General features: G+C 25.8%; 2 protein-coding genes across 3 annotated transcripts; one reads left to right on the forward strand and one right to left on the reverse strand.

The window, feature by feature from the left end:
• The first annotated feature begins 5,800 nt into the window (after nucleotides 1-5,800).
• Nucleotides 5,801-7,967, forward strand: LOC123267800 (flexible cuticle protein 12-like). Its single transcript, XM_044732659.1, has 2 exons — nucleotides 5,801-6,005; nucleotides 7,570-7,967. The coding sequence occupies exons 1-2, from the start codon at nucleotides 5,997-5,999 to the stop codon at nucleotides 7,870-7,872; spliced, it is 312 nt and encodes a 103-aa protein (XP_044588594.1). The 5' UTR covers nucleotides 5,801-5,996; the 3' UTR covers nucleotides 7,873-7,967.
• LOC123267798 lies at nucleotides 7,954-15,979 on the reverse strand. Of its 2 annotated transcripts, none has more exons than XM_044732654.1 (8): nucleotides 15,487-15,979; nucleotides 15,295-15,418; nucleotides 10,308-10,401; nucleotides 10,122-10,237; nucleotides 9,804-10,037; nucleotides 9,531-9,736; nucleotides 8,252-8,320; nucleotides 7,954-8,176 (listed from the first exon to the last, which is right to left on the reverse strand). In XM_044732654.1, the coding sequence occupies exons 1-8, from the start codon at nucleotides 15,500-15,502 to the stop codon at nucleotides 8,028-8,030; spliced, it is 1,008 nt and encodes a 335-aa protein (XP_044588589.1). In that variant the 5' UTR covers nucleotides 15,503-15,979; the 3' UTR covers nucleotides 7,954-8,027. The 2 variants fall into 2 exon arrangements, with proteins under 2 accessions (XP_044588589.1, XP_044588590.1); XM_044732655.1 differs by having other exon boundaries at nucleotides 15,295-15,435; nucleotides 15,487-15,970.
• Between the last annotated feature and the right edge of the window lie 717 nt (nucleotides 15,980-16,696).

Raw genomic sequence — 16,696 nt, forward strand, 5'->3', positions numbered from 1 at the left:
TAATGATAAAATGAAATAGAAGAAATAGCTCAATAAAATAAATAGTTGAATTAAAAATAAATAGTAAAATTGAATAGAAGAAATAATAAAGTTAAAAAGAAGAAAAAGTAAGTTAAAAGAAATAATAAAATTGAATAAAAGAAATGGTAAGGTAAAATAAAAGAAATAAAAAAAAATATTAAAATAGAAAAAAAGTAAAATATAAGAAATAGTATAATAAAATAGACGAAGAATGTACGTCCTTGCGCATGGTGACATTTCAACTGCTTTTACTTTGACTCTTTTACCTTACCTCATCGAATATAATACAAGCAATAGAGCCAATCACAACTACTACCACCATCAAACGATTAAATACTAGTATTAGTAGTAGTATTAGTAAAGTTGAGTTTAGTCTGATAGAGCGATAGAGAGATGCTGGTACTAGAAAAAGGACAGCGTACTTGTATTTACTGTAAGGAAAGTTTGAATGACGCAATAAATTTAAATGATGACCTTGCCATTTGGAGATGCGACCGACTGGCCGCCTCTTCTTCTTCTTTCACCTCTTCGCGGTTTATAGTTTATAGATAGGAGTAGTCTGCCCTGTGGTGCTAAAGTTACGCAAGGGTTAACGCAACATCGCATTCGATACGGAAGTTTTGGATATTGTTTTACAAATTGTTACATCGCTTCCGTTAGCTTTTTTAATGGCTTCGATTAACACCAGTTACGAAAGCCTTTCTTTTTTATTTATTGCCTTAATGTTTTATTTTGGGTCTTAAATTCTTCTTCTCTTGTTGAAATTATTAATTTTGTGTTAGTTAAGTGTAATTTTTTTTATGCTAATTTGTCTTCAGAGTTATCGTGATTAATTTCAGGCAATTTATCATATCAATTAAATATTATATTACAATTATTATTTTTAAATAAATTTTTGTCTTTCTTCAATTTCAATAAACTTTACAAAGTTACTTTTTGTAATATAACTTTTACTTTGTTTAATTTTATATTTTTTTTTTTTTAAATCCCTTTTTTTTCTTTCAAGCGAGTATTTAAAGATTCTTCAGGATTTTTTCAAACAATGCTAGATAAATTATTGTTTAAGATAGTTAAAAATAGGATTTAATATCGAATTTTTTTTATTTAGACAAATATTCAAAATTTATTATTAAGGTCACGCAAAAAAATTATTTTTTTTGAGACTAATGAAAAAATTATAAAAATTTTTTTTCGTCATTCTATTATTTTTTAAGTTATAAATTATGTAGATTCTAAAAATTAAAAGTCAAAATTTTATTTATAAAAATCGGTAGAGATTTTAAAACTTTCTTCAGATGCCGGATAAATATTTATTAATTAAAATACAGTAGTAATAATTTAAATCTAGCTTTTATTTATACCTTGTGCTTTATTTCTATTCTTCAGTATGTCAACTTGATAAAAAAAATTCCAAGTTCGTTGATATTAATATTCAAAAGTCGCTCGAGAAAATTTTTAGTCTACGTTAAAAGTTTAAAAAATTTTAAGCGAGCCTAAAAAATTTTTTATCGAGTTTTTTAAAAAAAGCTCTTAAAACATAAAAAAAAAATATTTTCATCCAAGACTCGAAAAAAAACAGTCGATTTTTTGCGCCATCCTAACACTTATATTAAATTTTTAGGAAAATAAATTTTTTTATTAAAAAAAAATTATTTTCAAACCAAAATACAAAGTCTGATACTTTTAAAAAAATTTTTTTAAATTCAACAGTTGTTTTGATTGAAAAAAAAATATTTTCAAATATTTAGTACAAACAAAAAAACTCTTAATTTTTTTCTAAACTAGAATCTCATAATTATTATCAAATATTTAGGCATGTTTTTGGTAATAATTCAGTTTAATTTTTATCAAAAATAAATTAAGATAATAGACAATTAAAAATTTACAAACTTTTCTACTATATTAATTTATATTATCAAGAGAATAAAAAAAATTTTGTGTCCAAGATAGTCATATGATAAAATCGGTTTTTTTCAGTGAAATTTAGTCTCATTGCAAAGGTCTTGACTTGAATTTGTGCTTTTTCAAGCTTTCATTTCATTCTCACCGATATTCAATTTATTATAAGTATTTAGGCTGCATTCAAAAATAATTATAATAATAATAATAGTTTCTTTATTTAGCTTTAAGCTACAAAAATATACAATATAAAAATAAAAAATTTTAAAATGCTCTATCTCTAGATACATAATTAAGAAATGTCCTTGTATCTTGTGAACTATTGACATATTTAAAGATATAAGCTCATCCTGATGTTACACTCATCAAGACCTTTCATCTGAGTACCCACATCAATTTTTCATATATTTATATATATTATACATATGTATATATATAAAAAATATATCAAAAATGCATGTGGGTACTCAAATGAAAGCTCTTGATGTATGTAACATCAGGATGAGCTTATATCTTTAAAAATATGACAAGCTGACAAAATACAATATAATTTCTTAATTATTGACATTTTTAAAGATATAAGCTCACCCTGACATTACACTCATCAAGACCTTTCATTTGAGTACTTACATCAATTTTTCATATATTTATATATATTATATATATGTATACCTGAGAAATATATCAAAAATGCATGTGGGTACTCAAATGAAAGCTCTTGATGAGTGTAACATCGGGATGAGCTTATATCTTTAAAAATATGACAGGTTGACAAAATACAATATAATTTCTTAATTATTGACATTTTTAGAGATATAAGCTCACCCTGACATTACACTCATCAAGACCTTTCATTTGAGTACCTACATCAATTTTTCATATATTTATATATATTATATATATGTATATATAAAAAATATATCAAAAATGCATGTGGGTACTCAAATGAAAGGTCTTGATGAGTGTACCATCAGGATGAGCTTATATCTTTAAAAACGTCAATATTTTAGAAAGTACAGTGCAATTTAACAAAATTCACTATTTAATAAAGCAAAATTTTATTTATTTATAGTTAACACATTAGTCACAGAGTGACTGCAAGGTTGCTAGTTATTATGAAATACTCAGGCATGTTTTTGGTAATAATTTAATTTGATTTTATCAAAAATAAATTAAGAAAAAAAATTATATACAGTTAAATAAAAATAAACAAATATTTTTATTTACTATATTAATTTATTTAAAAAATAATAATAATGATGAATAATGTAATAATAAATTATGTAATAATAATGTAATGTCCTATATAATATACTGGTTTTTGATGATTTATGCTAATTAATGTCTTGGTAATAGCAAAGCATCAACCGGCAGATGTTACTCTAGGTCTTAAATGCCAGTAATAGCAAGAGTATGCCTACTAGCCGTGATAGATTGTAGATTATAAAAAATTTATAAATATTCATGGAAAAAAAATTGAGTAAATGATGGAATAAAAAAGGTAACCTTAGGTTGAGGTGAGTTTAACTATTGAGGTATAAAGGTAACTTTATGGGATATTGAGAATAATCTGGAGAATATTACGTAACTACCTTATGTGGTTAAATGTCACCAGTAAGGCTTCGGTGAACATGCACTGTCTCATCATCGGTGAATACAAATAGAAGTGGTACAGGATCCTGATCCAATGCCCTTTTGGCAAATACTTGTGCCCAACAAGCGACAGCTTCATTCTGAAGGAATTTTATTTGCTCAACGTCTCAGGAATTTACATCCTTTTTTTATTAAATCCAACAAATTTTATTTGTTAAAAAAAATCCTGATAATTATCAAATGTTAATTAATTTTATGGGCATGATAAAAAAATAAATTTTAAAGTGAAAAAATTTTGAAGCAAAAAAGTAATTCTTAGAAAATTAGCCTTGAATCAACCAGAAAAATTCTTTAACAAAAAATAGTTGAGTTAATTTTACTTGATTAAAGAATTTTTATTTTTTATTCAAGATGATCAAACTCTTAAAAATTAATTTTCTTGGTTCAACATTTTTTCTCTTTAATCAACTTTATTTTTTAATCAGTCTAACTATGTATCTATTTAATTAAATCTTTCGACGTTATTTTTACCGACTTTAAGACGTCTGATTAATTTTTAAATTTGCAAGCGCATCAAGGACTGATTACAATACAATACTTTGATAACTTTATTCTAGAGTCCTCACCAGGATCATCAGGATAAAAAAGTGACTAATTTAACAGATTAAACATGCACCTTTCATAAAATTACAGTAAATATTTATCTTTTTTTAATTAAGTTAAATATTAAAATCTAACGCTTTTGGTTTTTAATTATACTAAAAAAACTTGGAAATAAATTACAGTTTAAAAAAGTTAAAAATACGGTTTAATAGCAAACCAAACTAAAAAGTAGAAAATAATTTTGAATAAGTTTTAAATAAGAGTAGAGTAATTAACAAAAAATTAATTTTATTGTAAAAAATCGTGGGTGCTTTTTAAGATATTTTTTTAATAACTTTACTTTTAAAAATTTCTACCAATAAAACATTTACATACATTTATTCAAACACCCTCGCTTTTTTTACAATAAAAAAAATTTTCTCAATCGCTCTATTCTTATTTTTAACTCATTCAAACCCATACACTTTTAAAGTAATTTATTTTTGATAAAAATTAAACTAAATTATTACCAAAAATATGCCTAAATATTTGATAATAATTATGAGATTCTAATTTAGAAAAAAATTAAGAGTTTTTTTGTTTGTACTAAATTTTTGAAAATATTTTTTTTTTTCAATCAAAACTGTTGAATTTAAAAAAATTTTTTCAAAAGTATCAGACTTTAAATTTTGGTTTGAAAATAATTTTTTTTTTAATAAAAAAATTTATTTTCCTAAAAATTTAATATAAGTGTTAGGATGGCGCAAAAAAATCGACTGTTTTTTTTCGAGTCTTGGATGAAAATATTTTTTTTTTATGTTTTAAGAGCTTTTTTTTAAAAAACTCGAAAAAAAATGTTTTAGGCTCGCTTAAGATTTTTTAAACTTTTAAAGTGGACTAAAAATGTTCTCGAGCGACTTTTGAATATTAATATCAACGAACTTGGAATTTTTTTTATCAAGTTGACATACTGAAGAATAAAAATAAAGCACAAGGTATAAATAAAAGCCAGATTTCAATTATTACTACTGTATTTTAATTAATAAATATTTATCCGGCATCTGAAGAAAGTTTTAAAATCTTTACCGATTTTTATAAATAAAATTTTGACTTTTAATTTTTAGAATCTACATAATTTATAATTTAAAAAATAATAGAATGACGAAAAAAAATTTTTATAATTTTTTCATTAATCTCAAAAAAATAATTTTTTTGCTTGACCTCAATAATAAATTTTGAATATTTGTCTAAATAAAAAAAATTCGACATTAAATCCTATTTTTAACTATCTTAAACAATAATTTATCTAGCATAGTTTGAAAAAATCCTGAAAAAAAATTAAATTTTTCTATAATTATTTACAATCATTTTTATTTACACATTGGCAATGCAATCATAATTCATCACCAGCCTCGGTGATATTTATAATGCAAAAAGTCTTTCAATAATAACATCTAATTTTTTTTTATTTAATTACCTTATTATTCACGTATAAGTAATTATTAATTTTTATAATTATTTATTCAATAGATATTTTTTATTTAAATTGCAGTTAACATTTTTATAGATGACTTTGAATACTTCCGTACAGCGCCTATTAATCATCTTTACCTTTTTTTTTATTTTTATAATCATAATTGTTATTATAATATTTAATACATACATACACATCTTCATTTCGTAACACTATATATTTTTTTGATGTATTTCGGGTTTAGTGTAATTATAATAATAATTTCGGCAATAGGCCCAGGTATTAGTTTTGTAGTGGGAAGGTCATTAAATTTTGGTGGGAGCCGGTCCTAGCTTTTTTCGGAGTATATAAACACACGGTGTCGAGATGAAGAGCTACAGTTTTTATTTTGTTCAAGCCTACTTGATCAACTAAACAAAAAATCATCATGAAAATGGTGCGTGATTATTTTTTTTTATTATATTTTTCGTGAATTTTTTTTTTAATTTTGAGTGAATTTAATAAAATAAAATTATTCAGTTTTTTAAAAACTTGATATTTTATACTTAAAAATATTTTTCAATTACAAAAAAATTTATTAATTATTTAAAACTAGCAACCTTGCAGTCACTACGTGACTGCCGTGATTTGTGAAATAAAAAAATGAAATTTTGCTTTATTAAATAATGAATTCAGTTAAATTGCACTGTAATTTCTTAAATATTGACGTTTTTAAAGATATAAGCTCATCTCGATGTAACACTCATCAAGACCTTTCATTTGAGTATTCACATGCATTTTTGATATATTTTTTATATATACATATATATGATATATATAAATATATAAAATATATGAAAAACTGATGTGGGTACTCAAATGAAAGGTCTTGATGAGTGTAATGACGGGGTGAGCTTATATCTTTAGAAATGTCAATAATTCAGAAATTATATTGTATTTTGTCAACTTATCATATTTTTAAAGATATAAACTCATCATGATGTTACACTCATCAAGAGCTTTCATTTGAGTACCCACATGTATTTTCATATATTTTTCATCTATACATATATATATAATATATATAAATATATAAAAAATTAATGTGGGTACTCAAATGAAAGGTCTCGATGAGTGTAACATCAGGATGAGCTTATATCTTTAAAAATGTCATTAGTTGACAAGATACAATGTCATTTCTTAATTATTGACATTTTTTAAGATATAAACTCATCATGATGTTACACTCATCAAGAGCTTTCATTTGAGTACCCACATGGCATTTTTTATATATTTTCTATATATGATATTTGTGAAATATATAAATATATAAAATATATGAAAAATTGATGTGGGTACTCAAATGAAAGGTCTCGATGAGTGTAACTTCAGGATGAGCTTATATCTTTAAAAATGTCATTAGTTGACAAGATACAATGTAATTTCTTAATTATTGACATTTTTTAAGATACAAACTCGTTCCGATGTTACACTCATCAAGACCTTTCATTTGAGTACCAACATGAATTTTTCATATATTTTTCATACATACATTTATATGATATATATATAAATATATGAAATATATGAAAAATTGATGTGGGTACTCAAATGAAAGGTCCCGACGAGTAGAACATCGGAATGAGCTTATATCTTTAAAAATGTCAATATTTCACAAGAAACAAGGTGATTTCTTAATTAAGTACCTAAAGATAGAGTATTTTCAATTGCAGCCTAAATATTTATCATAATAAATTATTTATTGATGAGAATTATATAAAATCTTGAAAAGGCACTAATTTAAGTCAAGACACTAAAATTTCACTAAAAAAATCGATGATATCATATGAATATCCTGAAAATAAAATTAAAGATTATTCAGTTTATTAAAAACTTTAAAAAATTCAATTTTATAAAATTAATTTTTTATACTGAAAAATATTTTTCAATTATTAAAAAATTTCCAAACAAAAATTATAAAATTGCTAAAAAAAACTAATAAAATTATTTATAAAAAACAGATCATCGCCTTATTTGCCTTCGTGGCCGTAGCAGTAGCTGCTCCCCAAGGTGAGGTTACGGTGGTAAAATCATACGAGAATGATAACACCGGATTCGACAACTACCGCTACAGCTACGAACTGTCTGACGGTCAACAGAAAGAAGAATCAGGTGAACTGAGAACCGTCCCAGGAGCTGAATCTCCATCGTACGTTGTCCGTGGTAGCTACAGCTGGGTCGACCAAGAGGGTCGTGCTTACACCGTCACCTACGTCGCTGACGAAAACGGATACCAACCAAGTGGTGAACATCTTCCCAAGTGAATTTACACTATGACTTTCTTAGTCTTCTACTGTGTGCCAATTTCCTGACTTGTTAATTTTGTTTTCATTTTTCAATAAACATCCGTTGATTTTAATTTATTCTATTTCTCCTTCATTTACTTATCCATCGCATTTGTAATCAATAATTATAATTATTAAGTCGATATAGGATACAAATTTATTCTGCTGTCTTCAGCGCCGAACTTCAGCCATGCGATAACAGGCCACCGTTCCAGGAACCAATAGGTTAATTTTAAGTAATTATTAAATCCGACTCTTACTAACTGTCCAATAAAAGGAACACCTGGAAATTTTTTTTATACTATAATTATTCATTATTTATACTTTAATTTAAGTTAATAATTTTTTTTTATATTACCAAGTATGAAAATAATTGACTTTCGATATGCATAATTAAATTTACTGTACCAACTCATAGGTTTGTTATCTGCAATAAAAAAATTAATTATAATTTATTTAAAAATTATTTTTTTTATATTATTAACAAAAAATTTTATATAATTTTATCTTAATAATTGTTTTTTCCTTTTTAAAATAGGTTATGTTGTCAAAAACAATTGCGCGTGCGCGGGAACAGTTCTTGCGCATGCGCAGAGTTTGTTCGCGCAGTTCCAGATTACTGCGCATGCGTAAAGAAAATTAACCGCGAAATTTAAATTAATGGAAGATTTTAAATTTATTTACAATATTTATAAAAAATTATTTTTTTTTTTTTTAATCAAAATAATTATAATGTATATGAAAAATTATTTCTTTTATAACATGAACAAACTTTATATTATTTTATCTTAATAATTGTTTTTATTTTTTTTTTTTTTTTAGTCAAATTAATTATAATGTATATAAAAAATATTTCTTTCATAATATAAACAACATAAATTTCATAAAACTTTATGTAAAAAGTTGTTTTTACTTTTTTAAAACAGGCTATGCTATCAAAAATAATTGCACATCCGCGAGAACAGGTTTTGCGCATGCGCAAAATCGGTTCGCGCAGTTCTAGCCTTATTACGCATGCGCAAAAATTATTAACCGCGAAATTTAAAATAATGGAACATTTAAAATTCATTTACAATATATATGAAGAATTTTTTTTTTTTTCCATCAAATTAATTATAATTTATATGGAAAATATTTCTTTATAATATAAACAACATCAATTTCATATAATTTTATGTTAAAAATTGTTTTTACTTTTTTAAAACAGATTAAATTTTTAAATTAATTAAATTCAAGATTAAAAATTAAATTTAGTCTTAAGCAGTAACATTTAAAATTTATTTGCAATATATATGAAGAATTTTTTTTTTTTAATCAAATTAGTTATAATCTATATGAAAAAGTTTTCTTTATAGTATAAACAACATAAATTTCTTACAATTTTATCTGAATAATTGTTTTTCATCTTTTAAAAATAGGTTATGTTATGAAAGTCAATTGCGCATGCGCAGGAACAGTTCTTGCGCATGCGCAGAAACTATTCGCGCAGTTCCGGGTCTACTGCGCATGCGCAAACATTATTAACTGCGAAATTTAAAATGGAATATTTAAAATTTATTTACAATTTATATAAAGAATTTTTTTTCTTAAAGAATTTTTAATTAAAAAATAAAATTAAAATTTTCAAACAAACTTACACGTTAGGCCATTAAGATTATACCAAAAATACATCATAGCGTCAGCATCTAATGCAACATCGACATACCAAAGCCCTTCTAACATAGCACCTATCATTTTATCAAACTGCTTAGGTGTGTCAGTCATCCATTTTGTGAATACTCGATCCAATAATTTACGACAAAATTCCGTCGTTTCTTCTTCAGATTCTCGACAGATATTAGCCCTAAAATAGCACAAATAATTAATTTACAATTAATACAAGTGAATTAAATTAAAAAAGAAGAATATACTTGTCGGAAATATCAATCATAAAGCCAATCACCCGCCAGAAGTGATTCAATCCTTCTCTCCCGGCTTTATCATTGGTAAGACCCAATTTATCAGGTTGTAAAAGCGCATATCCAGTAAATCCAAACTGTGTGAGCGCCATATCGCGTTGTGATATAAAACCGACGCCTTTTTCTCCAGCAACTTTGCTGTTAGTTGAGTGCTTCCATCTAATCGTGTTGAGAGACTTCCAAAATCTACATAATTAAATAGATAAATAATGATTAGTACTTTGAAATTCTAATTGCAGAATTTTAATATGTCTAGCTTAATCGGATTACCTTGACTTGGGATCATCAATATCCGTGGTATACAATGAGTATATGTGTAAAACCGTTTCAAAATATCTCCGATAAGCTGTGCGAGGACACCCGCTCCTCTTGGTGAATACCAGGATCTACAGTCAATTTTTTTCACTACTTAAAATTGTTTTTTATCTTTTAAGTTATTGTTATTAGGTATCTTACATCCAAAGTTGTCGGTATTGTCAGAACAGTTATTAATCCAGCCATGGCGGCAGCGCTCATCGATAACATATTTCTGGAGAAATAATCCTGGCCTCTGAAATTATTTTTATATATAAATTATTTTATATATAATTATAATTGTTAAATTTTATAAAAATATTTTTATTATAAAAATTTTTTTTTCTCACAATTGGCGGAAAATTATGTTAAACTATATCGTTTAATATTTTCAGAGCTTTTAGAATAAATAAATTTTTTTTACAAAATTTTTGGGGTTCTTCGTTTTGCCCCCTTTTTCTCTTTTATAATTTTTAAAATGAAAAATTTATAAATTAATACTTAACTAACATGAACAACCTTGCAGTCACTATGTGACTATCGAAACTTGTGAACTATGAATAAATAAAATTTTGCTTTATTAAATAATGACTTTTGTTAAAATGCACTGTAATTTTTTAACTATTGACGTTTTTAAAAATATAAGCTCATCCCAATGTTACAATCATCAAGAGCTTTCATTTGAGTACCCACATGCATTTTTGATATATTTTTCATATATACATATTTATGATAAGGTAAAAGACCCAATACCGGAACGAGACCCAATACCAGAACGATTTGACAATTATTATTTTATATTTTATCTCGTACTCAATCAAATGAAACAAACTTTTCTTTATTAGAAACCTCAATCTTTTTTTTACATAATAAAATATGAATGAAACTTTAAATTATATTTGAAATATTGGAAAAAAATGTTAATGATGTCAATAGTCTTATATTTCTGACTTATCAAGGTCTCTTAATGGTTTTACTAAGAAATCACTCGATGATCTTAAGCTCATAGAAACCTAATGGAAATACTTTTCACTAAAATTTTTTTTTATGTATTAATAAAAATACTAAGAATTCGATGCAATTAATTGATAATACAAAAAAGACCCTATTGTTATTTAAAATTTACTGTTCGTCTATTGGTACACCCGAAATGAGCTAATACCCAGTATCGGAACAGTCAGCCATATTGATATTATTTATTGACATCCACAGATTCGGTAGAATCTGGCGCCAAGTTCCGTTCAAATCCGTTGTAAACGGAGCGCCAGACTACCGAGTGTGTTTACTGTAAGCAGAACGGTATTTCGAGATTGCAAAATTTTATTTAATTCTACGGTACTTCTTGTTCCTAAATTTTTATATTATATCAGTAATTCATACTTTATTTTACTGATATCAATTAATTATATTCAATTATAACCATTAATTTACTTGAAATTATTACATTTTATCAGCACTAACTATAGCAAGCGCAAAAATTTCGATCGTGACTTTTTTCTATGTAAAAGTGACATGCCACAGACTAAGTAATTCGAGAATGCATGGTAATCCTCCAATAGATGGGAAACTACAGTTAAAAAAATACATTTCACAGCTTACATCTTCACCCGCCAGGGTGCGCTGTAATTATTTTTACATAAACTGTAGCTTCACGAGGATAGTTTGCTATAAAAAATGCAGCCAACTTGAGATTTAAGTTAGTACCAATTGCAAATTTTTATTATAATTACAAAAAATACTGAAATCCGAACAAAAACAGTTTCACTGTAAAAAAATCGCGCCAAGTCCACGTTCATAAGACTATTAAGAAAAAAAAAAATTTTTTTTCTTTACAAAAAGATATAAAATAGAAAAATTAAAAAATCCAAGTAACCGATATGATTGTATATGATTTTCGGAAATTAAAAAAAATTTTGTTGTAAATTTAAAAATTAAGAAAAAAATTTTGGAACGTACTTGGTGTGCGTCATTGTGTATTTAAATTTTTTTAAAGTCCTAGTAAATAGATTTTACGAATTTCATTAAAAGTAAAATATTTTGCAACCACGCACACTATTACAAATCAGTCCGGCATTTCCATAATATGCCGAACTTCGGCAATGCCACACAGTTTCAGGATCACAACCAAATTTGGAATATTTTCGGTATGCCAATTTTCGTTCAGCCTACCTTGGTTTTTATAAGGTGCAACCTAGACAGGCCTAAGTTAGGGAAGCCAAACTGGTCTCTCACTAATTCTTCGGCATTCCTCACTACAATTTCTAGTCGGGAGTTTGACATACTATAAGTATGCCTGACTTGCATGAAGTCACGGTTACCGAAGATTTACCGAAGTTTGGTTTGCCAAACTTGGACATAGCTTGGAAAACCTACGGCAGTTCGAAGTTTAACATACTATTGGTATGCCTGACTTGCATGAAATCACAGTTACCGAAGATTTGCCGAAGTTTGGTTTGCCAAACTTGGGCGAAGCTTGGAAAACCTACGGCAGAACGAAGTTTGACAAACTATTGGCGTGCCTGACTTGCATGAACCCACGGTTACCGAAGATTTGCCGAAGTTCGGTTTGCCGAATTTGCGCGTTGCTTGGAAAAACTATGGCAATGCCGAACTTTGGCTTGCTTATAGTGGAATCAATGAGGCGTAAATTAGGCTTGCCGAAGTTCGGAAAGCCAAACTTGCCCCAAATTGATTGTTCGGCAATGCCTCACGAAATTTCTAGTCGGGTATATGATATATATAAATATAAAAAATATATAAAAAATTGATGTGGGTACTCAAATGAAAGTTCTCGATGAGTGTAACATCGGGATGAGCTTATATCTGTAAAAATGTCAATATTTCACAAAATAAAAGGTCATTTCTTAATTTATGATATTTTTAAAGATATAAGCTCATCCTGATGTTACGCTCATCAAGATCTTTCATTTGAGTACCAACATGAATTTTTCATATATTTTTCATACATACATATATATGATATATATAAATATAAAAAATATATGAAAAATTGATGTGGGTACTCTAATGGAAGCTCTTGATGAGTGTAACATCGGGATGAGCTTATATCTGTAAAAATGTCAATATTTCAAAAATAAAAGGTTATTTCTTAATTTATGATATTTTTAAAGATATAAGCTCATCCTGATGTTACGCTCATCAAGATCTTTCATTTGAGTACCAACATGAATTTTTCATATATTTTTCATACATACATATATATGATATATATAAATATAAAAAATATATGAAAAATTGATGTGGGTACTCAAATGAAAGTTCTCGATGAGTGTAACATCGGGATGAGCTTATATCTGTAAAAATGTCAATATTTCACAAAATAAAAGGTCGTTTCTTAATTTATTATATTTTTAAATATATAAGCTCATCCTGATGTTACGCTCATCAAGATCTTTCATTTGAGTACAAACATGAAATTTTCATATATTTTTAATAAATACATATATATGATATATATAAATATAAAAAATATATGAAAAATTGATGTGGGTACTCAAATGAAAGGTCTTGATGAGTGTAACATCGGGATGAGCTTATATCTGTAAAAATGTCAATATTTCAAAAAATAAAAGGTCATTTCTTAATTTATGATATTTTTAAAGATATAAGCTCATCCTGATGTTACGCTCATCAAGATCTTTCATTTGAGTACCAACATGAATTTTTCATATATTTTCATACATACATATATATGATATATATAAATATAAAAAATATATAAAAAATTGATGTGGGTACTCAAATGAAAGTTCTCGATGAGTGTAACATCGGGATGAGCTTATATCTGTAAAAATGTCAATATTTCACAAAATAAAAGGTCATTTCTTAATTTATGATATTTTTAAAGATATAAGCTCATCCTGATGTTACGCTCATCAAGATCTTTCATTTGAGTACCAACATGAATTTTTCATATATTTTTCATACATACATATATATGATATATATAAATATAAAAAATATATGAAAAATTGATGTGGGTACTCAAATGAAAGGTCTTGATGAGTGTAACATCGGGATGAGCTTATATCTGTAAAAATGTCAATATTTCACAAAATAAAAGGTCATTTCTTAATTTATGATATTTTTAAAGATATAAGCTCATCCTGATGTTACGCTCATCAAGATCTTTCATTTGAGTACCAACATGAATTTTTCATATATTTTTCATACATACATATATATGATATATATAAATATAAAAAATATATGAAAAATTGATGTGGGTACTCAAATGAAAGGTCTTGATGAGTGTAACATCGGGATGAGCTTATATCTGTAAAAATGTCAATATTTCACAAAATAAAAGGTCATTTCTTAATTTATGATATTTTTAAAGATATAAGCTCATCCTGATGTTACGCTCATCAAGATCTTTCATTTGAGTACCAACATGAATTTTTCATATATTTTTCATACATACATATATATATGATATATATAAATATAAAAAATATATGAAAAATTGATGTGGGTACTCAAATGAAAGGTCTTGATGAGTGTAACATCAGGATGAGCTTATATCTTTAAAAATTTCAATAGTTCAAAAAATACGAGGTCATTTCTTAATAATGTATCTAGAGATAAAGTATTTTAGAATGCAGCCTAAATACTTATCATAATATATTATCTGTGAGAATTAAATGAAACCTTTAAAAGGCACAAATTCAAGTCGACCCTTGCAATGACACTAAATTTCACTAAAAAAACCGATTTTATCATATAACTATCCTAGACACAAAATTCTTCTTATTCTCTTCATATATATTTACATTTTTTATTATGTAAAACTTAAAAAATATGAATTTAATGATTTTACCTTAAATTTTTACAATGTAAAAATTAAATTTCTAAAAATCTAAATTTAACAAATTTTTCTTTAATTTTTTTGTAAAACAATTTTTATAAAATAATAAAATTGATTAATCATCAAACAAACAGATCAATTAAATTAATAAATATATCTTCAGTAAAAAAAAAAACTATCAATTTTTTTTCCATACTTTTAAAAATATCAATCTTAATTAATTTTTTCTCTACTTACAACACCTCATTAGTAAGCCTCTAATTAAAAAAATAACTAAATAAATAAATCTTATTTTATAAATTAGTAAAAAAAAAATCTTACTGTTTAAATAATTTCTCATCGTACCAGTCAGGCAAATTTTTTTTACTGACATTCGAATAATTCGATTGAATAAAACTTTTATCCGCCAAAAAATCCTCCAAGCGTTGATCCAGATTTTCTTCTCCTAAAATAAAAAAAAAACTTAATTAATTAACCATTGAAATTAATAAAATAATTTAAATAAATATTTACTTTTTTTCCTGAGCATCTTGAATAATTTATGACAATAAAAGCACTTGCACGACTAGCTCAATCGTAAATGCGTGTTACAGCAACTGGAGTATAAAATTGGCGACAAAGTTCGCTTGATATATTTATATATTTATTCGCATCTCTACCACACATACATTTGAGGTGACTTTACAGTTTGATACCGCTGATTATAACGCACTATACTAAAACCGGTATTTTTATTGCTGCAAGCGATATTCTTTTTATCTGAATAAAAACAAAATATTTACTGACGTCATATATCCGCGGGAGTTTGCAATTAAAATGTATTAATAATGTTAATTTATGTTATCAACAGTTTACATAAACACGTTAATTTTCTTTCGATTGATGCACATGCTACTGGATTTTTTTCTTCAATAACTTCGTCCGTATCGCGTGTTAATATCAATTTCAAGGCTTTTTTTTTGTAGGTCGTTCAATGTACTAATGACTTTTTTTTATCTTTCATTGTTTTCGGTTGTATAGTCTTGATATTTGGAAAGATAAATTTTTTAAGTGATATATAAGAAGTAATTATTGATTACTTGTATTTTAATTAATTTTGTGGAATTTAAAATATTCAATTTATGAAGAATTCTTAATGATTATTTAGTTTTACTGCAATTTAATTTTTTTGACATGAAAATTTTAAAATTAGTTTGATTTTTTACCGGAAATATAATAATAGTACCAAAAATTTTTTTAATTTTTGTCATTAAAAAAATATCTTTAATATTTTTATGACAAACTAGCAATCTTGCAGTCACTACGTGACTGCCGTGACTTGTAAACTATGAATAAATAAAATTTTGCTTTATAAAATAATGACTTTTGTTAAATTGCACTGTACTCTCTTAAATATTGACGTTATTAAAAATACAAGCTAATCCCGATGTTACACTCATCAAGAGCTTTCATTTGAGTACCCACATGTATTTTGATATATTTTTTTAGTATATATACATATATATAATATATATTTTAAAGATATAAGCTCATCCTGATGTTACACTCATCAAGAGCTTTCATTTGAGTACCCACATCAATTTTTCATATATTTTTTATACATACATATATATGATATATATAAATATAAAAAATATATAAAAATGCATGTGGGTACTCAAATGAAAGCTCTTGATGAGCGTAACATGAGGATGAGCTTATATTTCTAAAAATATTAAAAATT

Source organism: Cotesia glomerata, linkage group LG6 (genome assembly GCF_020080835.1).
Source record: "Cotesia glomerata isolate CgM1 linkage group LG6, MPM_Cglom_v2.3, whole genome shotgun sequence".
In the NCBI taxonomy this organism is placed as follows: Eukaryota; Metazoa; Arthropoda; class Insecta; order Hymenoptera; family Braconidae; genus Cotesia; species Cotesia glomerata.